General features: G+C 37.2%; 1 protein-coding gene across 11 annotated transcripts in view; it reads left to right on the forward strand.

The window, feature by feature from the left end:
- LRRC7 (leucine rich repeat containing 7) overlaps positions 1 to 27,900 on the forward strand; it is a 553,086-nt gene that overhangs the window by 125,951 nt on the left and 399,235 nt on the right. For 2 of the 11 annotated variants that reach the window (XM_031669738.1, XM_017962456.3), the window contains one exon: positions 26,755 to 26,832. The exons of the other annotated variants lie outside the window; for them this stretch is intronic. In XM_031669738.1, the coding sequence (XP_031525598.1) occupies position 26,832 (1 nt within the window). In that variant the 5' untranslated portion in view covers positions 26,755 to 26,831. The remainder of the gene's footprint in view (positions 1 to 26,754; positions 26,833 to 27,900) is intronic. 11 annotated transcript variants of the gene reach the window in all.

Consider the following 27,900-nt stretch of genomic DNA (forward strand, 5'->3'; position numbering starts at 1 on the left):
AAAATGTAAAATATCATACCTACAAAGAAATGCATATAACATGTATGTATAGTTTCACAAATTATAAATTAATATTCATGCTGCAATATCAGAGACACCAAACTAAACATTCCTACCCAGCTCTGTTTATCTCTAGTCAGGTGCATGCATTCCAGTCTTCCCCACTTCTGATTGCTTAGGTTCATCATTAAGGTGACTATTACTAAGTTTTACAACAAAGCTGAAAGAATAGCATATATGATTTTAGTACAAAGGGGCTCAAGAGAAACAAGTGGTTAGTGATTTCTCATTATCTCTAAGAGTAAGCTAGAAAATCCTATTACATATTATGCTTCTATTACTATCTTGGGTTGCAGTTAAACAGTTTCATAATAATTTTAAAAAGTGAAGTTGTACTCAGTTGAATTTTATCTGCACATCCAAAATTAATACAGTTGACTATTTATTTTAGCATAATATAAAAATAAGATTAAAGGATTATATCAAATTAGATTCACAGCCTGAATGTTCTTAGACCTTCAGAAAACTGAAATCAAGTTAATGCAAATTTGGTACCAAGTTGAAGTATTTTAGGTGTATTTAGATGGTTTTTTCATTCAAACTTCAGGCAAGTAACTTACCAGAAGTGCATCATAAGCTCTTCTATGGAAGGTCCATAGCTTGGCTCCAGCCTCCATAGTTATTTTTGCAGCCAAACCCTTCCTGAGATGCTACATAGGATATAATTTTTTAAAAGATCCATTGCCACTTATTTTCCTAGCACCTATGGCTTAGCAAATCAGTCATTTGTGTTAGGACTTGAGCTCCCACTGGGCTTTTTAAAAAATGCAAATGTCTGTGAGGAGTAACTGTAGTCAAGTCATAAAACTCTTCAACGTGAAAGTGTTTTCAGATCAATGGCCTCAATAACTAGAAGGAATCAGACAGCAAGAGATCTTTGGATATTTGGAAAGAAGTAAGAAAAAGTCTGAAAAATATTTAAGTGAGGGATTTGAAAAGCAAATTTCAACTACTACATATTTTTGACAAAGGTTAGTTTTGTTATCTGATGAAGGATTTTTTTGAAAAAAATGTCAGCCCTTTTTACACCCTTCCTCTCATATTAGTAGTAACTGTCTTGTTATTCATTCCTTCCTTATGAAAGCTTCCCTGATGCCTCTCCTCCTCTTCTTGGCAGAGGTCAGGACTGTTAAAGGACCAACAGGTTCACATGCCCCCCATGCAATAACACACCAGTTACACTAAGGCAGCTGGATTTGCCCCAGAGAAAGAGTTAAACAATCGCAGAGCAGAGGACCAAGTGCGGAGATAAAGGAGACCCTCAAATCCATTTCCCCATCCTGAAGTTCTGGGCTGGGCTTTTTAAGGGAATCATAGAGGATAAGGAGCTGGAAAATTGGGGTTGTTGGTTGATTGAGGTAAAGAGAATGAAATCATCAATACATGGAAGCCCATTCTTTGGTGAGTCAGCTTGTTGTGGGGTCTTTCAGACCAGCTTGTGTTAGCGGGGTCCTTCAGAGCAGCTGATACCAGCAGTTTTACTAGTATGCAGGACCTGAAAGAATATCTCAAAGGGAAAACCATGTTTCATAATGTTCAGGAAGTTATCTATAGAGCAGCTAAGGGAAAATAATCTTGTAACAGAGTCTGGGTGATTCTGAGGTAATAGGCCCCAAACAACCACCAGGAAGCAGGTCAAAGGGCAAGCTGGCCTCGTGTTTAACATTGAATGGGCTGAAAGTTTGGTTTATTTTTGTTTCTTGTTTCTGCCCTCCCTTCTTACCTGAATAATTTTATGAAGTTTATAGAGATGGTTTCAGGACCTCCCTTCTATGTGTTCTTGAAGCATTACAAAAAGATTATTATTGTAGCACTCATCTAATTGTATTTTATCTCATTGTCTGCATGTCTATTTCTTCCCCAGTGAGTTGTAAATTGCTTAAGGGCAAACAGACACATCCTATCTATCACTAACATTAAGCACAGCGTTTGGTATGCAGTCATCACTCTAATACAGTTTGAAAACATAAAAAGGAATGAATTATAAAAGATACAACTTGGCCAGGCACAGTGGCTGACCCCTGTAATCCCAATGCTTTGGGAGGCTGAGCCAGGTGGATCGCTTAAGCTCAGGAGCTTGAGATCAGCCTGAGCAACATAGCGAAACTCTGTCTCTACAAAAAGAGCAAAAATTAGCCAGGAGTGGTGGCACATGCCTGTAGTCCCAGCTACTCAGGAGGCTGAGGTGGGAGGATTGCTTGAGCCTGGGAGGTCGAGGCTGCAGTGAGTTGTGATTACCCTGCTGTACTCCAGCCTGGGTAACAGAGGGAGACTCTGTCTCAAAAAAAAAAAAAAAGAAAAAAAAAGAAAAGAAAGAAAGACAGAAAGAAAAAAAAAGAAAAGAAACAACTTGATTTAAGCCACCGTAGTTGTAGTTGAAAGTACGTTTGGAGTTTAAAGGCATCCGATAGATAATTTTCATATTGCAAAACAATCTTGAAACCAATTAAAATATTAACAAGATATCATGCATTATTTTTAAATGGTAAAGATCCTGATGATGGTTGATCTTTATTATTTATGATGGTTAGATTGAAGAACACAGTTGGGATTTTTAGCAACCATGGGGTTTTTTCATAATATACTCTAGAAATGGGCATATCCATCCACCTAAACACAGCAGTGCAAAAAACCACAGGGCTTCTTTTTTGGGGAACTCCTCCTACAAAACTTACAACAGTGAGGAGCAGATTCATGTAGTGTATCTTACCTGAAGCAGCTCCATCTCAAAGAAAGATGGAACAAGGCACTGGGCTACTTATGCCCAGTTCTCCTCCAAAGTTTATTAACTGGGTAAATCACCTCACTTCCTAACGAGGTTAGAAACCATATAAGACATCAAGAGTATTGGGGAAATCCCTCCACACAGAAAATAGATGAGTGCATGATAAGCATCTCACTTCTAATGTTCCCTAAAATCTTTATCTCTTAAGCCATTAGGCTTAAATATTAAGGCTTTAGACAGCTAGAGGGGCATTTATTAGGGCAGCCTTTACCCAGATATCAATCCATACTTTTTCATAGGTCCTTCTGAGATTACTGGGAGCAGAGAGGAGCAGCAATGTGGATTTAACTCCAAGACCATTCTAAACCAAGGCCTTGACACTTTATATTCTACTGTCATCTCAAATTGTGTCTTACATTGTTCTCGAAGCTTCCAAAATATGATGATCAAATTACACTAATTTATTCAACAAATATTGATTTAATGTCCGCTGTATGGCTCTCCCTCTTGTGTGCTTGTAATACACAGCATGTTGGATAATTTTATATGTAAACTTGACTGGACCACAGTATGCACAGATCTGGTTAAACATTATTTCCAGGTGTGTCTATGAGAATGTTCTCAGAAAAAAAAACATGGTATGTAAGTTGGTGGCCCTCCCTAATGTGGGCTCTCCCTAAAGCAGGCAGCCCTCCCTAATGTTGGTGGGGACCATCCAATCCATGAGGACATGAATAGAACAAAAATGTGGCTCTGTTCACTGCTGGAACTGGGACATCAATCTTCTCCTGCCTTTGGTGCTCCTGGTTTTCAGGCTCACAGACATGGACAGGAGTCTACACTGTTGGGTCCGTGTTTTACATGCCTTCAAACTACATCACTGGCTTTCCTGGGTCTCCAGCTTATGAACAGCAGATTATGGAACTACTCAACCTCCATAATTGCATGAACCAATTCCTTACAATAAATCTCATTGACCCCTCTCTATATAAATCTATAGATTAGATATAGATATAGATGATATAGGTATAGACATCTGTATATCCCGTACAATATTTAGGCTCATTTCTACTAAAAAAAAATCATTGCCTATCTGAAACTCAAATTTGACTGAGTGTCTGTGTTAGTCAGTCTTCTCAGGAGAAACAGAACAAATAGAATGTTTGTGTGTATGTATACAGAGAGATTTATTTTAGGAAATTGGCTCCCATGATTTTGGAGACAGGCAAGTCCAAAATCTGCAGGATAGGCTGATAGGCTGGAGACCTAGGGAAGAGTTGACATTGCCATTCAAGTCTAAAAGCTGTGTGCTAGCAGAAATACTTTCTATAGAAAGGTTGGTCTTTTTCTGTTAATGCCTTCAACTGAGTGGATGAGGCCCAGTGACATTATGCACGACAATCTATTTTACTCTAAATCCACCAATTTAAATGTTACTCTCATCCAAAAGCACCCTCACAGAAACATCCAAAATAAGGTTTGACCAATTATATGGGCACCGTAGCCCAGCCAAGCTGACACATAAAATTAGCATCACAAGTGTCTTTTATTTTTATTTCCTAAATCTGACAATTCTATTTCAGGGGTCTGAACCGAGTTGCTGAGAGTTTAAATTGCTCCCATAGTCAATCTCTTTCTTTCTTTAACAATGTAAAACTGGCACTATTTACCAGTACTTTGTGTTTTAGTTGTCTATTGCTTTCAGAAGCAAACATATTTTTTTGAACTTATTTTCTTAAATGTCTCATGAGGTTTCATATGTGAGAGATACAAAATCAACAAGTTCTGAGTCTTCCAGAAGCCTCCACTGTTCAAGCAGATCATGTCCATTCTCTCCTTCCTGGGTTCAATAATCCCATCCAGGAAAAAATTTCCCATGAAGTCACTATCAAACCCAAGCCTGGACTTTATCTCTTATTGCTCTGCCTGCCTTTTCCAAGGCCACTTGTAACTTGCCTCATCCTGCTGCATTTCCCCTAATTCCTGAGATTTCTAGAGTGTTCCCTTAGGGCAAAGCAATTACATGTACCCTCAACTATAATAATTTTACCACTTTGAAACTTATCTCATAATGCTTTAAATTTTTTTTAATCTTTTGCCTTCTTATATCTGCTCAAATTTCCTGGACATTTGGTATAGTGTCATCATTCTTCAAGCTATAATTCTCTAATTGCTCTCACTCTGGACTTGTTATCCATAGCTTTAAAAGGCTGATTTTCCCTGATTTATTTCTCCTCTTGGAGATTCATTCCAGACATTCCACACTGCTCTCTGAATTTCTGTCTCTCAGCTTCAGTTAGATGTCTTGATATTGTTTGGATATTTTCTCCCTCCAAATTTCATGTGGAAATCTGACCTCCAAAGTTAGAAGTGGGCCTAGTAGGTGGTGTTAGATTAATGAGGGTAGCTCCCTCATGAATGGCTTGGTGGTGTCCTCATGATATCAAGTGAGTTCTTGCTCTGAGTTCACATGAGATCTGGTTGTTTAAAAGAGTGTGGTACCCCCACCCCCGCACTTCCTTTTCCTCCTTCTCATCATGTGATACGCCAGTTCACCCTTTGACTTCCACCATGATCATAGGCTTCTTCAGGTCCTCACTAGAAGCAGATGCTGGTGCCATGCTTCTTGTACAGTCTACAGAACCGTAAGCCAAAATAAACTTTTTTTCTTTATAAATTACTCAGCCTCGGGTATTCCTTTATAGCAACGCAAATGGACTAAAACAGAAAGCTGGTACTGAGGAGTGGGGAATTGCTATAAATATACATTTGGAACTGGATAATAGGCAGAGGTTGGAAGAATTTGGAGACCTTGAAAGAAGACAGTAAGATAAGGGAAAAATTGAAACTTTTAAGTGGCTTGTTAAGTATTTGTGACCAAAATGCTGATAGAAATATGGATAGTAACATCCAAGCTGATGAGGTCTCAGATGGACATGAGGAAATTATTGGGAACTGGTGTAAAGGTCACCTATGTTATCTCATAGCAAAGAACTTGACTGCATTGTGTCCATGCCCTAGAAATCTGTGGAGGTTTGAACTTATGAGTGATGACTTAGAGTATCTGGCAGAAGAAATCTATAAGCACAAAAACATTCAAAATGTGGCATGGCTTCTTCTAACAGCCTGTCATCAGATACAGGAGCAAAGAAATAACTTAAATTTGGAAATTATAATTAAAAGTGAAGCACAGCATTAAAGTTTAGAAAATTCACAGCCTGGCCATGTGATAGAGAAGGAAAAGCTATTTTTAGGAGACGAATTGAAATAAGATTCAAAGCCACCACCTGCTGGAGAGCTTTGCATGACTAAAATGGAGCCAAGCACTAATAGCCAAGAAAATGGGAAAAGGCCTGAAAGCCCTGTCGGAAATCTTTGAGGCAAACCCTCCCATCATAGGCCCAGAGGCCTAGTGGAAAAGAATGGCTTCAGGGAAGAGGCCCAGGCCCTTGATGCCCTGTGCTATCTCAGGACACAGCCCCCCACATGCCAGTTGCTCTGGCTCCAGCCTTACATTAAAGGGTCTCAAGTACAGCTTAGACTGTCACTTCAGAAGGCACTAACCATAAGCTTTGGTGGCTTCCATGTGGTGTAAAGTCTGCAGCTGCACAGAATCCAAGAATAAAGGAAGCTTGGCAGCTTCCACCTAGATTTCAGAGGATGCGTGGGATATCCAGGGTGCCCAAGCAGAAAGCTGCTGCAGAGACAGAGGCCCTGCAGAGAGTCCCTACGAGGGCAGTCCCAAAGAAAACTGTGGAATCAGAGTCAGCACTGGAGCACTGCCTAGTGGAGCGGTGGGAATTGGGCCACTGTCCTCCAGACCCCTGAATGTTAGAGCAACTGGCAGCTTGTATCCTTGACCTGGACAAGCTACAGGCACTCAACTCCCACCTGTGAGGGCACCCACAGGAGCTGCATCATACAAAGCCACAGAGGTGCAGTTGCCCAAGGAGTTGCCTTGAGAGCCTGCTCGGCACAACCTGGGGTGTTCCCAGGTTGTGGGACATGGAGTCAAAGATTGTTTTGGAGCTTTAAAGTTTTAAGTCTGCCCTGCTGGGTTTCGGACATGTGTGGAACCTACTGCTTCTTTCTTTTCGCTGATTTCTCCCTTTTGGAATGGAAACATTTACCCAATGCCTATACCACCATTGTATCTTGGAAGTAAATAACTTGGTTTTTTTTAAATTGACAGGCTCATAGGAGTCTCAGATGGGACTTCAAACTTTGGACTTGGGACTTTTGAATGATGCTGGAATTCGTTAAGACTTTTAAGGATGATCAGGAAGTGATGACTGTATTTTGCAATGTGAGAAGAACAAGAGATGTGGAGAGACAGGAGTGGAATGACGTGGCTTAGATGTTTTCTCCCCCTCCAAATCTCATGTTGAAATGTGACCTCCAGTGTTTAACATGGGCCTAGTGAGAGGCATTTAGGTCATGGGGCAGATTCCTCATGAGGCTTGGTGCTATCCTTGTGATAATGCATGAGTTCCTGTTGTGAGTTCATGTGAGTCATGATTGTTTAAAATCACTTTCTCTTGCTTCCACTCATCATGTAATATGCTAGCTCCCCTGTTGCCTTCTGCCATGATCATAAGCTTCCTTAAGACCTCACCAGAAGCAGATGCTGGCACCACACTTCTTGTACAGCCCATAGAACCATGAGCCAAAATAAACCTCTTTTCTTTATAAATTACCCAGCTTCAGGTATTCCTTTATAAGAATGCAAATGGACTAACACATCTGATAATAGCTGAAACATCTGCTTTTCTACCTTCCTTTTTAAGATCAATCAGATCTGGGTCTATCCTTCTGCTTTTAATATCTGTTTCTTTCAAGCATCAAGATACCATTCTCTACTTCATGGCTATATAATTTGTCTCATAAAATCTCCATATTTCTTCTAAGGAAATCTCTCTTTTCCTCCAAAGTAATCAACCAGTTTTTCTATTTGTTTAATTTTCTTTTCCACTGCTTCTGTTCTAATAAAAAAACTAAAACATGCCTCTTTCACACAACTGCAGTTCCTCCTGGAGATATTACACAAACTCAATTCTTAAAATCCAGGTGCTCCAAACACAGCCTTTATTCTTTCTCTTCATAGCCTTTAAGTGTGCAATAATTTTAATAACTTATTTGTTAACTTTTTCAGTTCCACTGAAGAGAGAGTAGATTCTCTGTATAGTAAGCACTTGAAACTACTTTTCATGTTTGTTAATCAGATTCACCACCCCACTGTGGGCAAAACCATAATAAGCTTTCTCTGAGTGATAAGGCCGTGGACAGTGCTTGTGTGATAATATAGTTCAAAGATCAAGATCAAACTGCAGTAGCTCAGCCAGCATCTGCTCAGGCCACCAGGGCCAGTACATTAATGATAAAACTGTCCCATTTGCCCAAAAACCACTATTTGCTTAGGAATAAAACCGCTATGCCCTACAATAAACCCCAAAGTCAAAATCTTGCATAGCTAAAGCTGACAGCCCATAGCCCCATGCCCTAGTTTCATCAAAAATGTCTCCAGGTGTTATTTGAGTCACCAAAATCTACTTTGTGTCTATTTATGTTCATTAGTGATAAAACTGATACTGGAGGAGGTGGTTTAAGTGCATGGCTGCAAGGATCTTCCTAAGACTTAGCACGTCTAGCCTCATCCCATGGGGCTTACTGCTGTACAACTGAGGCCTTGGAGGCAAAACCAAATATCCTCGGGTAGACTCCACGAGAAAGACAGAGGAAGTGTCTGAGCTTTGTATCTGTGCTCACATCTTCTTCAGAACTTGCCAATCAGACAATTCCTTAAACATCTGTGAGAAAGAAAAAATGGGGCAAGAGTTCAGAAAGTTTAGGGAAAATGCCTCCTCTTGAAACTTGAGAAGTGAGCAACAAGTCTGTCCTCTCCAACAACACTCCAGTGGCATCTATAGCTACCCACAAGCTCCGACAGAAGTTTTTGTGGACTCAGTCTGCCACGATGTGACTACACATCAATATCTAGGACACCCGCTCTGGATTAAAGTCCCATCGAGAGAGCCTCTCTTGATAAAACTTGCATATATTCAAGGCACTTAATTTCATGAAGATTGCCCTATTTTAGCTTAATTTAGTTTTCAACCCCCAGCACTTTCTTATACTGATGTCAGTCTATCTGATATTTGACAAAAATGATGGTTTGCCGAAACATGTAATCCAGAATGTCTTCCAAATCATGCCCCAGAAAGCAATGGTTCTTGCCAAAGCTACAATTAACTAAATGAACAAGAAGCTTCCCATAATCTTATAGAGAAACCCATCTAGATCTCCTTTTATTATTTCTGCTTCCTAGGAATATCCAGAAAACTGAACAAAATTTCTAGTACCCTTCCTCACCCCTACAACCAGGCTCATGACATCCTCCTTCTATTCTAGACGTCCCAGTATGTATGATTTTGAGTCTGAACAACCACATTTCATGACACAATTAAGATGTAACTGTATTTTCATTACCTTCTGTGCATTGAAAGGGGATTCATCTTACCCTGCCTTGATATCATTAACCCATCGTTGGGTAATAAACAGCCTTGTGATTGCTTTAATTCACAAAACATGGTCTCAATGTTGTTATTAGACTATCTCAGTCCAAATTGTTGGTCCATGCTTTAGTCTTCATTCAAATTTTAGACTTTTCCTACCTCACTCACCATCCCATCTGTAACTCTCTGCTTGTCTGACTTTAGGCTGGAAGATATGGTCAAAGTTACTCCTATCCCTTTCACCTTCTTTCTGACTTCTTTGTTACCATTTCAGAGCCCCTTGAGATTTGAAAAAGGAGCTGGAGACACTTTGTGAAGAAACAGAAGCACTTACCTGGCTAAAGGACTTGCCCATCTCTGAGAGAAAGTTCAAAGTACTGTGAACTATGTTCATGGCTTTTTTTAAGAGAATCCCAGCCCAGAGTGGTGGCTCACCCCTGTAATCCCAGCATTTTGGGAGTCCAAGGCGGGTGGATTATGAGGTCAATAGATCAAGACCATCCTGGCCAACATGGTGAAACCCCGTCTCTACTAAAAGTACAAAAATTAGCTGGGCATGGTGGCACGCGCCTGTAATCCCAGCTTCTCAGGAGGCTGAGGCAGGAGAATCGCTTGAAACCGGGAGGTAGAGTTTGCAGTGAACCAAGATCGTGCCACTGCACTCCAGCCTGGTGACAGAGTAAGACCATCTCAAAAAAAAAAAAAAAAAAAGGGTCCCTTCAATGGCAAAACTTCTTTCCTGACCTCTGCAGATACAACTCTGTTTTGAATGTCCTTGCAACTCCTCCAGTAGCATCTAGAAATTCAATACGTGTCTCCAAGTTTTTGCCTGTGGGGTTCATCTGTCTCTCCAGGCAGCTTTATCGAACAGGGCCAAAGATGGCCCCACATGAGCTGTCTCCTCTGTGTGGCTTACTTCTGATGGACAGGAAAACTGGCACATTTTTTGCTTTCAGCATGGAGATAAATCCTGATGCAGCCAGGTAGCCTCCCATAACCCGCTGACATCTGAATTACTTCTCTAAGTGTAAGCCAAGTACCAGTCTTCTATGTTTTCAACTGCAGGGAATTTATTTCCAGCTCACTGAGGGGTTCTATGGAAGTCTTTCTCACTAAACTGAAGTAGTAGAGGGTAGCGTCATTGACTTCACCCCTGGGTGGAAAAGGTACTCATGTTATGGTAATAGCTTTTGGGGAGATACTCCTTCACAAATTCACCTTCTTTTTCAACATTCTGATCCCTTTTAAATCACTGATCTAGGGATCCAAAAGGTGCAGATCTAGGGATGCAAAAGGTGCGGAACCTGAACTTAGCTAGCACAAAACAGTCAGGAGTGGTTTAGGATGTAGATCCTGGAGCCAAACTGTCTGTGTTTGTATGATAGTTTTAGTACTTACTAGCTGTGTAACTCAGACAAGTCACTTAATCTTCCTGCACCTCAGTTTCCTCTTTGAAAACAACAGTAAGGATTGAGTTAATGTATGTAAAGCATTTGGAACAATTCCTAGCATATAGTAAGCACTATGTAACTATGTGCTATTATTATTCCTTTGTAAATTCTTCATATATTGATCTGGCTTTCTTGCTCCCTTTACTGAAATCTGTATTTTAACACTCTGTAATACTTTTGAGTATCCTATTCTTCTACTGGCCTAGCAGAAGCCCACGTTAACCTTCATGTCTCCTTCCTCACAGCATAGGACAGGAATGTGAAAGATTTCAATCTACTTTGAGGCTGGCTTCACTATTTTATAGAATAGCAATGCTACCCCCAAAAGAAAATGACGTAGGAGCTTAGAAACACACCTAGCGAGCTCACTCAAGCCAAGGGGGAAGAGAGGACCAAGAGAGAAAGAAAGGAACAGGGATCTAGAAAATTACAGGGAACTTGGTTGTAGGAGTTTGTGTTTATTCTCTCTCAGTTGCCACCGTTAATATGACTCAGTTCCAAAGTTTGAAATTACTATGTCCCCATTTTAAGTTTATTTCTCAGGAGAGAAATAATTTGATCAGCCCAAGACCAGGGTCATATTGTGCTGTATATCAAGGCCATTCCAGAAAGAAGAAATCCTTGCATGTCAGACAACCCTTCAGGAGTCCACTGTAGCTCTGAGCCCATGACTGTCCTGCGCCCCCTTGTGACTCCCTCGCTGTTGTTAACCTTACACATCCTTAATTTCAAACCTGCACCAGCCCTAGCTATAAAACCACAAGTGATTGCATTAGATTCAATATATTTTTAAATTCTACTAAATGAAACTGTACTTGTGGCCTTAAAATTATGGATGAAAGTTACAGACCAAACCTCAATAAACTCCTCTCTAGATTGTCAAATCAGTTGTTGCATATAAGGTACCGAAAACTACCCTAGAAGAACATATCAGTTAGGATACCAACACATTTCAGATGTTTCAGGCTCAATGAAGTAAATGAGTGTAAAAATTCCCACCCCACCCCAAGCAGAAATACCATTAATAGATTGTTGTGCTGTTCATTTTTCTTCACCAGACTCTTAGGTCAGTGGAAACGTACTGTGATCTGTTGCACACATTTGTATCACACACACTGAGCCCAGTGCCTGGCACATGGAGATGCTTGAGACATACTTGTTCATTGCATGACTGAATTAATGAATAGGGCAGAAGACATCTGCATTTAAAAAAAACATCCACTTCCATTTTTGTTCTCATCCCCCATATTAAATGAAAATGAAAGTCATTATAATGATAGCATTTTAAAGTCAGATATATTTATGAATTCATGTTCCTTGACATTTACTGATGAACCCATTAATGACTAAAACTCTTTCACATGAGGCTGTTTTTGTATGTGGAATATGTAAGTGTTCCTACAAAATAAAAGTCCTGATAACAAGGAATGCATTCCAGCCTCTTTGGAAGATTCTCTGGTTTCATTAAAGAAAACTTAATTATTTAATCAGAGCATGCTATTTTAGAAACAGTTGACTTAATTTACTTTCGAATTAGTGCACAGAGGATATTCATACTTAACAATTTAAAAATCGTATCACTAGTGTTATCCAAGCTAAAGGAAAGATTCCATTTTACGTATTTAAAATGCTTGAGTTGATGATGTGTCCATGCAGTATAAAGTTCGGAAAGTCTTTGCATTAATAATTTTTAAATTCTGTTTTTATTTACAATTTTGTAACAATATCCAAAAACAAGGCATTGTGTTTTATTTTCTGCAAGTTTGAACACCTTCTAGCCAAAAGCAAAATCAAATACTTCCTTTTTAATTTTAAAAGCAAAAATATATGTGACATTTGTGCCACTTGGCTACATGCCCAGAGGATGAATGATGTGACCTATCTGCTCGTGGGCCATCACGCACCATATTTAATCAAGAACATACTTTCATCTGTAGTATTTGACATGTCACATGCCTATCAGTTTACTGTCAAGTAAGATAGAACACATCATCAAGTGCATCAGTTCTTACTGCTCTCGTCTGGAGCGCAGCACTGCAGATGACAGTAAACATGACAGCTTTTGTGATCAGCAACATTTTTGCTGGCATCTTGTTATTAATAACACTTTGGCTAGACAGTATTTCCAGGGATAATCCATGGTGGGGCAATCGGCCCTGCATTATTGACCACAAAATGATTTTTAAGCCTTTTCTGAGACTTTTTCTTTTCAGATTTTTTTTTCTCTCTTTGCCCAAACTCTTAACTAACTTTGTTATAAAATTAATTGGGAAGGGGAAAAAATGGGAAAGAGACCATTAAGGACTAACTTTTTAATTCTTGACATGGAGGCTATTCATCAACTTTTAAGAGCCACAATGTGTGTGGAAGTATCCAATCAAGAATAAGTGTGGTAAAGAGGTGTACCTAAAAGACAAATATAAATGACGGAAAAAATGATTTTTGATTGAATATACAATTCTAGCACTTGGGGAGTTCATTATTAAGATGAATATTTTTGTTGAGATGTGAAATATAGATAGTATCCTAGGCACAAAATAATATTACTTAGTAGTCGTAAGTACTTTTATGTGGTTTTTCTTTAATCAATAGCAGTCAGGAAAGGGTGAGCAGTTTTATGACAAACCATTATTCAGATGTGTTTTCCTCTCCTAGGATCAATTGCGCTGTTTATTACATGGATGTAATTTCTGTTTCTGGTGTTATGTATTATCAACACCATCATTAAGCAAAGTTCAGAAGGTGACTTGTTCTCTGGCTCACTGATCTGTCTGCAGAGTCCAGCCTTTAATTACTTAATGTTTTTAGTTCTTATGAGACCCTAGAACAGTCTGAAAAGAAAACAGTCAAATTTTATATGAATTTTACCTCAAAATACATTTTACTTTTACATCAAAAAATGAAAACACATTTCACTTTTACTTTGTCCTGACTTATTTTATCTTGAAAAATCTCACAGGACTGAGTCTCTCCTGGGATCATTTTTCTTAAATTATAAATAGTAAAATTAAGCAGATTATTTACTTTCTACAATTGTGCAGTATTTCAAGATAAAAATAAATAAATCTAGTGTTACTTCATTTCATAAAAGTAATACTATAGTTTCACATTTCAATGACAGATCTAAGTATTTTAGACAAATTTTTATATTTCCTAGAACTCATTTACTCTAAGACTTAGCAAAATTTTATTTCATTTCATATTTTTATTCAGAGTAATGGAGCCATGAGAATTGAGAAAGAAGATTATGTTGCACTTATACTGTACTTGCTGGCTAGTTTATCAAAGGACAGTATTACTTTAGAGCTATTTATAATTTGTATTAGTTACATATCAATATATCTATTCTAAGAACAAATTTTAATTTCTTATCTACAGATCAGAAATTAGGAAATCTTCAACAGATTACATAATTGTTGCTTCAAACTCATAAGTTATTGAACTATGTTTGCCAGTGTGTGTACTTATAGCATGTATATGATGTTTTTATTAATATGTATTTGCTTCATTTTGAGGTTTGCCTTTTAATTAACAATCCTTCCTAGTTGAAGAGTATCACCAAAAAAGTATGCAAAGATAGATAGTGCAGATAATAATGTAGTCAACTTTATCAATGTTCTTTATTTTATCTAAAGTTTTACCATTTCTTTTAGAAACCTGATAAAAGATTTGGTCAGAGTTCTTATTTGTAGGTGTTCTAGGTTCCAAGATACATATATCAACAGACTAAATACCTTTCCGAATTTTATAACAAAATTAATATGCTTCTTTGTAACAGATAAAAAAAATGTATAACCTGTACTTTTCCTTCATTGCCTCTCTTCCAGGAACCACAAATATACACTGGGTGCCAAGTCACAATAGATGTATAAGTTTTATGATAAGGTATCTTTTTCTTTTCTTTTTTAACTTAAAACTAGTTTATAAAAGACCTTTTTCTAACTTAAAACTAGTTTTTGGGTATCTTTTATTATGTCTCTTCAATTTTTTTGAAGGAGATAAAGAAAGAGAAATACAATTTTAACAAAATAAAATCTCTGTTTGTGTGTACACTTTATTCATTAGTTCAGGAGGCAGTTACTGACCCCACGATATTTGCACAGTTTTTAATTAGGTGCTTTAGGTAGACTAAATCTCTTCCAATCTTTAGGAATAATCCATCCAGCTTCCATTTCCTCATCAATAAAATGGGAAATATGTTACTACTTCCTAGTGACTTCTGTTGTAAATTTTTAATGTTCTAGAATGGTTTTTGTGCATAGACTATTTATAGCTATTCACAATTTTTAATTTTTACTTCATGAAAGTTAACATTTTTTACTGAAATCTAGTATTTTAGTGTGTTTACAGGGAACATACTAAATTATTATTCTGTTTATAAATATGATCAGTTTTAATAATCACTTTATAACTTTATTGTTTCCAGACTTTGTTAAATTTTTTTATTTTCTTCCTAAATCTAATACATTGTATCTATTTATTAATCACTTCAAGCCCAGATACAACAAGCAAAATATCCCCAAAGGACTAAAACCACTCTTGTAAATCTAATCAATTATATGTATACATGTAGTAAATTTCAAATTGTCTTAAGCATTACAATACTATTGTTAGCCAAGGAAATAAAATTCTCCTACATGTTACGACTACAAATCAAAATTCAATAATTTATTTCTCATTTCATTTGTAATCATGTGTCCTTATACCCTAAGACCAAATTCCTTTAAATATTATGAACACTTTAAAACACCATTTATAGATTTTTTCTACATTAAATCCAAAATTATTTCTGTAAAGTGTTTTCTTTATTATCTCACTTTCTAATTTGTAAACTTTCCCAAAATTAGAAAGATGCTGTTACCCACTTCTTCTTACACAACCTTTATTTTACCATTGTAATGATAAGTAACCCCCAAACCTTAGTGTTTACAACAAAAAGGTTTATTTTTCACTACAATTACTTGGCTCCATATTGGCTAGGGCTCTGCTCTACCTTCTCTTTGTTTCACAATCTAGAAAGAAAATGAAGCCCATAGCTGTGATTGGCCACAGAGGGAAGAGAACACTGGTAGAAGCACAGGAGAGCTCCTAAAGCTTCTCCTTGGCTTGTATTACATTAGTCAAAGTGAGTTGCATTGCCTAACTAACATCATTGGGACAGGAAGTGTAATCCTTCTGTTGAAGTCAAAATAAAACATAGAGATAGGCCTCTAAATTAAACATTTTCTTTGGGAGTTACAGACTTGCAATCCAGGGCATACACCCAGACTAGGGTTATCTTCAGTATGTCTGAAGAACAAAGAAAAGGTTTAGAGTTTCATTAGAAAGAGAAGTGTTTTGGAAGAAATTTTGACATTAGAGAAGACTGGTAAGTGAGGGTGGTAGGTAAAACTAGCTCTAGAGTCATGGCAGGTTGTTTCAGCAGCTACTACATAAAACTGGTATTTGGGTTACAGCAGGCCATTTCAGCAGCTGGGCTTGAGAAAAATTCAGTTCTTGAAGATGGTGCTATATGCCCCAAGTGTTTTATCTCCCAGGCCCCGAGACTCTGATTTTGGACATGACCAGAATGACCTAATTTGTATGGTTAATTTTTAACACTCCCAGAGGAAGGAACATCCATACAGATGAGCCTGATAGTACAAAGAAACGCTTCAAATATTTTTGATCAATTAATGCATTCTACCACATCTTCCCTCCAAAAAAAAAAAGTCATATCATTACCTGATTATCTCTTATATGAGTTTGTAACCTAGCACACAGGGTGCAACTCTCTTCTTTTGGTAATTTATTTGCTGCTTGACTGAATGCTGAATTATTTTCATGTATTTGTCTGGCTCTATATTCAACTAATCACCTTGTCTTAAGGCTTACATTAAATAATGTAAATGAAAGCATCTACACACCCTTAGCAAATATAAGTAGGTATGTATTATTTCTTGTTCTTCTGTTTCCAGCTTCAACCTTACTGATTCCATTTTGCTTGCATATTTCTGTGGTTCTTGTTCAGGTCCAACTATCTTGAGCAAAATCACTCACCTGTACATGGATAAAAGGAATTTTGCTGTCCTGTCCTCAGTTACTCTTGAGTGTTCCAGTCATTTCGACCTCAGAAACAGAGTCTAGCATTCACCATCACTTAACCCAACCTTCGACAGCTCTAGAAATTATATTCCCATTCATGCAACATTTTCACATTGGACTTTTTAAAGACTAGATCACACTGTTTTCTCATAGTACACTAACTGTTGACAATAAGCGACCTGCAAGTCATTTTCACACATGGCCTTAAGAAATATTTCATTCATCCTATAAGGTATGTGTATGCTGTTTTTATTAAAGCTACAAAACTAATCTAACTATCCTGATTATAGAAGGATTTGAAAGTCAGGCAGAAAAGTTAAGATTTAATGATGTAGGAAATAGAAAATGATTGAGTTTCTGAGGCAGAAAGCAGGAACACAGTATGGTGTCATTATCACGATGTGGTAGAGTATGGGATTTATGTCAGACTTTCCTGTATTGGAATCCTGTCACCACCAATATGGCCATAGCTTCCCACCCATTAACGAAGAACACACTACCTATGTCATAGAGATGTTTTTATTCATTGGTTCAACAAATCTCAAGTGGTTCCTACTTTGTATTCGATGTTGATGTACAAAATAAACTCAATTCTGGGCCTTATTATGCTCACAGTCTAATGACAAATATAGAAAACACAATTGTGATAAGGGATCAGATAATATAGAAAATACAATTGTGATAAGAAACAAGTAATAGAGTGTGGTAGGATGTGTCTTTAAGTTGAGCAATAAGGGAATTAAGGGTGTAAAATGATGATGATTAATGAGGAATAAATAAGCAAAAGTTTCTGTAGCTGTTGAGGATCCTCCCATGTCCATTTGATCCTTGTTATTCCAGTCATGCCATGGCATATAAGTGCAGGCACTGTCATATCTGCCTGAGAACAGTCTTTCAGCTTGTGTTCAATGCAGCCTATAAGTACAGCGGAGAGAATGCCCCCAGATGCAGCCTTCCATCATTGACAGATGGGAGTAGAAGAATAAATAGCCAACCCTCTTCATCCCTCTACTGAGTCACCCTGAGGCATATTCCATGGTGTCTGTCAGCATCTGCCCGCAGAATACAGCCTCAGTTACCCAGATTGGTAATCTGCTTTATTACGCGCCCATTTCTGGCTTCCTTTCCTTCCCTGTTTTATTTCTTTACTCTTTTATTGGTGTTTCCTGGTGTTCCCTCCCAAATTATTTATTATCAACTCTGTCTCAGGCAGAGTCTGAGGCAGGGGAAACCAACCTGAGAAAAATATAATCTCTAATCACCTAGAATAATATCTAGAATAAAATATGCATTCAGTAAATGTTAATTTTCCTTTTCCTCATTCTTGTTCCCTTGCCCCCAAGTCAAACATGCATAATGCAAATGTTTTAGAAAGTCATCTCTAGACTGGATTATAGTCTTGGAGGTAGGTAAAGTTAGAGTCATAGAGACTCGTGAAGAAGCAGACTCTTGCTTTAGAACTAATGAAGTGCAATAAAGACCCAGACAGACCAAGGTGAGATGCAGGTTTCATTTAGCTATAATGGCCATTTTATGACTCCTCTGTATCCTTCACTGCACATTATATACTCTGCTGGACCACATGGTTCTAAGGGGTGGTATAAGAGAGTAGTCGTTTTGCAAAGAAACCCTTGGGTATCCTTTATACACACTATTAGGCTAACAAAAGTAGGCTGAGAGATCAGTCTCAGTAAAATTGGTCAGAGCTTCCTTAGTCCTCCTGCTCTTATCTGGCATTCTTAGAAGTACCAAGTGGAAATGTAGAAGGGCCTCTGATGTCCATCAGCACCCTTAAAGCTACAATATATACATATGATGCATAAAACCTAAGTGAAAACAATGTGTTTGCTATATATATAAGTGGATTTTCAAGTCAAGTATTTCTGTCTTCTCTTCCAATTTATTTCCCACCCTTAAGCTATCCTTCAACAGTCCCTATTGGCTGTTGTAAAATTTAAAAATTAATTTCCTACCAGAGTCTACAAGGTCTGATCTCCCCCATCTATTACTGAACTCCCCTCCTTCATGCTCATTAGGGTTAGGCATACTGACCATCATTAAGTTTCTCAAAATATGCCACATACTTTAGTGCCTTCTTGAATGTTGTTTCTTCTCTTAGAATTTTCTCCCTTTTGGTGTTCACTGAAATGTTACCACCTCATTGAGGTCTTTGTCTGAGAAGATATGTTAGTTAGTTTTTACTGTAATAGTGTGTATATCAATAACAAAATTTCTGTGGTATGCAATACTGAACATCTATTTAAGCCAAATGTGTGAGAGCATTGGTTGGGGGCCTGATGGTCAGGATGGACTTCACTCAGTGATTGTGCTGATCTCATATGGGCATGTTCATGTCTGGAGGTCAGCTGATCTAAGGAGTCTCTGTTGGTACAACTCTGCTCCATATGTCACTCATATTCCTCCTAGAACCAGTGGGCTAACCTGCACAGGTTTCTTTTATAGCTTTTATGTGTGGCAGAAATGGAACAATGTGAGCAGAAACACACAAGACCCTTTAGGGGATAGATTGAGAACTGGTCCACCATTACTTCCACCTATTTTATTGACTAAAGCAAGTCACAAAACCAAACCCAGCCAACATCACTGGTATATTCCTTCTATAGAAATAAGGGGGGGGGGTGATTAAATATTTCTGAAATATTATCTGATCTACTACAGTAAGTCTCCCCTGTTACTTCAGTTCAGAGCCCTCAGATTGTTCCCTTCAAAGCAATTGTATTTTCTGTTACTATTTGGTTAGTGTCTGTCTTGCCCATGAAACTTTGTATTATATTAGACAAAAAAGAATAGACTATGCAGTGGTAACAAATTAAACTCCAAAATTAAACTCCAAAATAACATAGTAAACTTTATTTCTCCTTCATGTCACAGTTTAATGCAGATTGAGAGGCTCTCATTTGTAGCTATGCCAACTGGGTATTTGCAGCTTACCAGGGAAAGAGAGGATAAAAAGATCACAAGACTATATTTTTCCAGGGCTAGGCCTAGAAATATTTTTTATTATGTTCACTCATCATTGACCAAACTTTCAGTCACATGGCCCCAGTCTAGCTGTAGTGGGAGGTGCCGGCAGAAAAACCCAATCTTCTTATTTACTAGGGGAGAAAAATTGGTATGGTGAACACAGCTTTGTTTTTGTCAGGACTATGGGGGTTTTGATGACAAGAGTCTTCTCTAGCCCCACAGTGCCTAGCAAATGAAGCTCTTAATTTGCTCAATGAATGAATGAATGAATGCTATCTGACTCCAAGGTCAGGTTTTACATCTGTGAAAAGAGAATAAAGATCCATGCCTAACAAACAGAATCCTTAACTAGATTAAAGAAATACTCTGTATGACAAGGAGTTGTGTTATAGGAAAGACGGACTCTCTGGGGCCTCTTTTAGTTTATGACTTCACTTCTGTTTCAAAAATGCATAAGAAATATTGAGTATGAGTTATAGTTTGTAATAATAATGAAAAATTATTGATTTATGCAACTATATGTGTGGATATATGAAGCAAGACTTTTAAAGTTTCATTTCTTATGATAATGGTAGGGGAGGAAAAGTTATTGATTTATGCAACTATGTGTATGGATATATGAAGCAAGACTTTTTAAGTTTCATTTCTTATGATAATGGTAAGGATGATCTAGAAAAAAAAGTCAGCCAGGCACGGTGTCTTATGCCTGTAATCCTAGCACTTTGGGAGGCGGAGACAGGTGGATCATGAGGTCAGGAGATCAAGACCATCCTGGCTCGCACGATGAAACCCCGTCTTTACTAAAAATACAAAAAAATTAGCTAGGTGTGGTGGTGGGAGCCTGTAGTCCCAGCCATTTGGGGGGCTGAGGCAGGAGAATCACTTGAAACCGGGAGGAGGAGGTTGCAGTGAGCCAAGATTGCGCCACTGCTCTCCAGCCTGGGTGACAGAGCGAGACTCCATCGAAAGAAAGAAAGAAAGAGAGAGAGAGAGAGAGAAGAAAAGAAAGGAAAGAAAGGAAAGAAAGGAAGGAAAGGAAGGAAAGAAGGTCAAGACAGGTGACCCAGAGCAGAGGAAGGCAGAAACAGTGGCCCAGTTTAGCTCAGAGTCTTCACTACAGCTTCAGGGCTTCCTTCTCTTGCCAGCAGCAACCAGCAAAGCAGTTTTGTACTGTCTATTCCTCCCTGTAGGGTTTATAGATTTGGAGATGGGTGCATGTTTAAAGTTAACAATGAAAGCTTTATAGATATCTACAGTCTCTGTTGTTTTTATTTTCTGTCTTTTTTTACTGAGCTGAAGGCAAAACCATGTGCATGAAAGAAACTTGAAGAATCTTGGTTTCGTTTCCTGAAATTTAATTAAAATGTAGTAAAGTATATCAAATGCTTGGAATATCTAAGGCAGTGCCCCATCAGAAGCCCCTATGAATCCCTAGATTGTACTGAATGCCCCTCTTCCAGATTCCTATGATACAATGTATACACATCCAAAATAGCACTTCTCAGGTTATATCTAAATCTGTTTTAGATCCCTGCCCCTCAAAGATAAGCTCTTCTGCGGGGCTTATTCATATTGCATCCCAGAGCCCACACTGACTAGATAACCAGAACTTGGCCTCAATTTGGAATTCTTTTTTTCCCTTTTAGTTTCTGAAGATATTTATACATAGACTTTAAAGACCTGCTTTTAAATTCAAGTGACTCATAGCACTTGCCTCAAAAACATTCTTTGCTCCACCCAGATCTCACAAGTCCAGTATTGAGTGTAGGACCTCATGCTTTCCGGAAAGCCCTCCAACTCTAATTCTTACAGGTTGAGCACCTGTAAGATGTAGCAACAAATCGTAATGAATCTTCGGAAGATATTGGTGACCTTCAAAATATAGTAAATTCTCCCTTACTGAGGATGGCTGTGGTGCAATTTTTCCTAAAATGATAAACTGACTGTGGCTGTTTAAAATTTCCGTCAAACCTGTAATTCAATCTAAATATGTTCTCTATCATAATTCTTGCCTGAAGTAATGCTTATCACTTTTCTTTGCTATGCAGTGTCTGTACTTCAACAGCTCCTAGCACATTGTTGGCACTAAATAATCAATGACTATTAGTAATCATGTCACAGAACACTAGAGACATTGACCATGAGACTGAGTTAAAGTTCTCAGCCAATTCAGTAACTGTTTCAAAGCACCCTTGACATTTCAAATCCCCTGAATTTTTCATTTATTCAGTAATTGAAAACCTAAATCTAAAACTGTGGTATTATCCCGAGTGCCCACTGCACCCTCTCGATTCAAAAGGTTAATTTTAATGAACTTTTAAACACTTGCATTAGGCAATTTCCTTTAAATATAATTGAAATGTGAAGCTGGGTAGTTGTAGTGCTTGGCATTCAAATCTGGCCTATTTACCGTGTCGTCACGGCTCAAGTGCTGTAGCAACACTTGATAAATATTACAGTGTCCAGAGTCATAAACACTGATTATAAGCATAACTGAACAAGGTCTTTGTCCCTGGGAAACCATGTTTTAAGTAGGAGCTTATACCCTAAGGACTTTTAGCACGTACTTTCCACTTTTGAGTAGCATGTTGGAGGCAGGTCAAACTGGAGTCAAATGCAGTTTGGATCACAGAAAGATGTAGAAAGTTCAGGAAGTATATGCTGATGAGAATTAGCATGTACCTAATATGCACAATGAGTGGGGATCTTGTGTCATCATTTACATGTAATCAAAGCACTGCATGAGGAGATTGTATTTCCAAAATTTTGACTAAAAATCTAGAAATCAGAAATGCCACTAAAAAGAGTTATGGCCCAAAGCAAGGAGCCTTTCAAAAGGCTTTCAAACAATACTTTCATATATAAGTTATCTCATAAAGTCATTTAAAATAGACTTTAACCTGGAGGCTCAGTCACTTAGCCAAGTGTATCCCCAACCAATGAGGACAGTGGTAGCACTGAGAAAAAGAACACACACACACACACACACACACGCGCGCACACACGCACACACTTTAAAATTTAATTTTTTAAGTATTTTATTTAGAAAAAAAAAACAGACCAGGTGTAGTGGCTCACGCCTGTAATCCCAACACTTTGGGAGGCTGAGTCGGGCAGATCACCGGAGGTCAGGAGTTTGAGACTAGCCTGGCCAACATGGCGAGACCCCGTCTCTACTAAAAATACAAAAATTAGTCAGGCTTGGTGGTGGGTGCCTGTAATCCAAGCTATTCAGGAGGCTGAGGCAGGGAGAATTGCTTGGGAGGCAGAGGTTGCAGTGAGCCAAGATTGCACCACTGCACTCCAGCCTGGGCAACAGAGCAAGACTCCATCTCACCAAACAAACAAACAAAAGAACCATTAGGGCTGGTATTCTGGTCTTATAACCAAAAGTTCTTTTTATTTTTTCTTTCAGCATTAAAAATGTAATATCACTAGTGACTAAGTGCATTTGGTCTCTTATAAAAGAATAATAAAATACTGCGTTTAAAAGTATGTGTGCCTTGCTGGCTTTATTTCTCTTGTATGAATGAGTGGAGTGATGATGTTCATATTGCACTAGCCATGGAAAGGCCCAATTTCAGCTATCTGCAAGAGAAAAAAGCAAGTCTATGCATACTTAAAATAATAACTGCTGCCTATGTAACACAAAGAACTGTTTTTCTAAATTCAGACACATATTCCCTTCAAGGTATTGAATGGTGAATCTCCCTGAACATGAAGGGGCACTTTTTGTTTTCAGCAAAATGACAAGATTACAGACAACAAGAATATAATAGTTTATTTTGAAGATATCACCTTCATGGATACTGTAATAATATATTTTAGGCACATATAATTTTACCTATTATGATAAAAAATAATAATAACAAATACTCATCTTCTAAGGAGAGTCTTTGCTCTTAAGAAGAACTTATTTTAGGCTGGGCATGGTGGTTCATGCCTGTAATCCCAGCACTTTGGGAGGCCAAAGCAGGAGGCTCACTGGAGCCTAAGAGTTCCAGATCAGTCTGGGAAACATAGTAAGACTTGGTCTCTCAAAAAAAAAAAAAAAATATATATATATATATAATAGAGTCTCACATTGTCATCAAGGCTGTATGTATATATAAAAACCACAACACAAAAAAAAAATTAAACAGGTCTGGTGGCCTTCACCTGTAACCTCATCTACTCTGGAGGCTGAGGTTGGAGGATCACTTGAGCCTGGGAGGTCCAGGCCACCAGTGAGCTGTGATTGTGCCACTACACCCCAGCCTGGATGACAAAGCGAGACCCTGTCTCAGAAACAAACAAAAAGAGCTTATTTTACTTTAAAAAAAAAAAAAAAAAAAACTATGAGATGTTAAGTTTGATGATTACTGCCATTTTACAGAAAAAGAAATTAAATTATCTGATTCCTGTTTTCTAAGTTGTAGGCCTATGCTATATCAAATGGTATTTAATCAGACTGTTAAATGGCTGTTTCCTTAATTTCCAGCTACATTTATGATCATTTCAGCTAAATCTTAGTTACTTGAATTACACAGAGTTGGAATCTGCATGGCATCTGCTATGAAACTCATCAAAGGGTTTGAATTCTGGGAAATAGACAGAATTGTTTAACATTAATACAGCCTTTTGCCCAAATAAGAATTTTCAGTCACAAAATGTTAATCACAATAGCTGAATGCTTGTTGTGTATCAGACACCTAAGAGCTTTGCTTAGAAAATCTACCCAGTAATCTTGCTAATTCCCGGGACTCTCTTCTTCTCTCTCTTCTTATTCTGTCTCTTATTAATCCCAATGCTAAACTCATCCAGCACCCTCATAACAAATATTTTGTACCACTTGCAAAAAGAATCATATGCAGAGAGGTATGTTATATGAAGTGGCCACAGCCTTACACCAATTCACCTTGCTCTCCAGGCCTTCCCTCTTCCTAGAATGAGATCCTCCTTCTGCCACTCCCAGACACACTCGACTCCCCTGTGTTTCTTCTTCTACACCAAGAGGACATACTAAGGAATTTTTCCAACAATATCTAGTCTCCCTCTAGGAGGAAATTTCTTACCCACAAAAATTTGTCCAGTTTAATACATAAGCAATCTTTATCAATTTTTTTAAAGTAGGAAGTGCTTATACTCTACAGTGTACCGTCCTGAAATTTGTTGAAATGCAAAGATCAATCATGGAGGAAAGCAGCTTATGGAAAAGTTACAGTTTAGTCATTTGATGTGATGAAACATAAATAATTAGAATGTATTGAAAAGTGTTATGAGAGGAAATGAGAAATGGCAATTTAGAGGACGGTGAAAGATTACATACAACCGAAAGGAATCAGGAAAGGCTTCCTGGAAGAGGAACTCGTTATCTGGACTTTGATGGGAGTGGTGAAACCACAGCAGAAATCAGTAGAAGGGCAGTGCTAGCGGGAGGAGCAACAAGAACAAAGATGTAGTGGGGGGTAGGGTGGGGAAGATTCCACCAGGTGTTTCAGTCTTCCTGGTCCATAAAGTATGTGTTGAAAAACTGTTGTGGGTAAAGTCAAGGGCAGAGAATCACTTTTTAACTTGAATACCAAGATTAGGAATCCGATGTTTTTTTTTAATTCTGTGAACAGTGGCCAGACCAGAAGGAGCATTTTTATCACGTTAAAACCGTAATTTCTATCTCACTTTAACAATGGATTTATTATCAGGAAATTACTTCTGCCTAAACACATCATTTGCTAAGCTTTATTGATTCTAAGAACATGCATTTTGTGCAAATAAAGAATTATAGCAATTAAACATAATCTTAAGCATTTTATCTGCTATTTATATATTGTCACTGTCGTTTTTATTTTCCAAAATACCCTTTAAAGTTCCAAATCCAAGAAAAGATTTTAGTATCTAAGTCATACTGTGTAAAATTGGCTTGTTTAAGTAGATCTTGAAGTTTTTGGCCTTTTGATTTCCTTTTTTAAATTTTTAATAGAACCATTGCACTAAGTAATAATGATAATGAATCCTCCCTTTATGACTCTTAAGACATACCAGGCCCTGCCTGACTCTGGATATGAACTAGATACTTCTCTGTCCCACTGATAAATGGAAATTCCCTATAGTCCTGACTTATACATTTAATGATTATATAGAGAGTCTTGGGTTTTATAGACATAGATATAAAGGCTTTATATTGAGTATTCATATTAATAAATTTAAAATACATTTTCTTTTTTATTTCCCATATCAACCATGGGATAATAAATGTATAGAGTGCAAATTGCAACAGCAAGTTAATGTGTATATCTCCGTCAGTCTCATGCAAGTCACTTTTCTAAAATACGCTTAATTACAAATGCATTTGGGGATTTTGGGCTCAGTTATTTTAATTATAATATACTGAATACATTAAGCTATGACTATATGCACATATAATAACTAACAATGTCAAAGCATTTAGTTTTGTTTTAATGATCACTGTGAATCACCAAATCAGTGTTTAAGGTATAATAGCAAGAATATAAAATTTTATTGACTCAGAATAATTAGAGGAGAAGGCAACTCTAACCTGTATGAATCTAAATTATATATTTTTTAAATTTTTTATAAATTCAAGATAAGAAAAAATACATTTTACATTTATTATTTAGTTATTAGAAATAAAGTGGGCAAGAAGGAAAAGCACTATACAAAGCAATTTTGCTTATAAATATTGAAGTGTTGCTGTAAGGAAGAATATTGGACAACAGTATCATCCTTTTATTCCACCATGGATTTATATACCCACAGCTCTAATGTTTAGTGGTAGTGTTTGTGGAATTATTTTTATAGGATATGTAACCTGACAATTAGGGACACATCTAATTAAGCTCTTCACATTCCATTCTTGCTTATTATGTTCATTTAGATGTATTTGTCAATTTATAATTGCAGTTAATTGAAATTTTTTAAATTTTCTTTTTTTTTAAAGGAGCCCGCTACATGAAAAAAAAATGCAAGTCAAAGTGGTCACAACCTAGAAGTCTGCAGAGACAGGAATAACTAGCAAGTAGATACTATGTTATTTTACTATGCTTAAGTATATAGAATTCAGTAGTGTTATGGGAATTTTACTCTATAATTACCAAATAGTCTTGTAATTTTAAATTTATACTTAGCAGTTTTCATGTTAACATATATCACATCACAAAAATAATTAGGAAGAAACATGGATCTCAGGAAACTCATTTTCTGTCAGTAATAATGAAATTACTTTCATAAGAAACATGAATTTAAATATTGTATCCTCTCTCAGGTCTTATTTTTAGAGCCCTTAATTCAATACTTATTCCTTCATAAAAGGAGTAAATGAATCTCCCTATGTCTTGTGACATATTTATCCACTATGTAAATGCATTGGTTCCTCTCATAAGCCGTTAATAAATATTATTTTATAATAATGCTTCTAAGAAATAAAGTGAAATTATATTCCTTTTCGAAGGTTACATTTCAAAAATTCAAGGTGATTTCAAATGAAATCCAGGCACAAAGCGGGAGCTTTGCATTTATCAGTATTTCCTGACATTTTCAAGAAATGAAATTGGAGGTTCGATGATAAAAGCATGAAATGTTTAGATAAATGGATAAAAACTGAATTTAAGAATGTGGGAAGAGTAAATAAGATTATTTGAATAGCAAGAAGAATCTTTGAAAATCTCATTGCTCCATGTTAAAGTGGTCGGAGTTGATTCTTTATCCACAAATGTATCCTGAAGATTGTAATAGAATCAGAAAATATTAAATCTAAAAGGATTTTAGAAAGTATTTGCATAAATATTTCATTGGTATGGAGAAGGGAACTAAGTTTGCAATTAAAAACGTATTTTACGTGTATATCTACATATATACATATATTTTTTCAAGATAGAACTTAATACAGCTAATTCTTAATTTAATAGGACTTATTCGATAGTAATGATAATTAAAATATACATGCAAAGAAAAATGTATACGAAATGATGGCAGTATCCATAATCAAAATTTTGTGCATACATGTTTTATATTTAAAATTTTATAGTAGTAGATATTTCTATAAACACAGAAAATGTGTAAAATTGTGTTTCAATTACTTAGCAGT

The sequence above is a fragment of the Papio anubis genome, chromosome 1 (assembly GCF_008728515.1).
Source record: "Papio anubis isolate 15944 chromosome 1, Panubis1.0, whole genome shotgun sequence".
Taxonomy (NCBI): domain Eukaryota; kingdom Metazoa; phylum Chordata; class Mammalia; order Primates; family Cercopithecidae; genus Papio; species Papio anubis.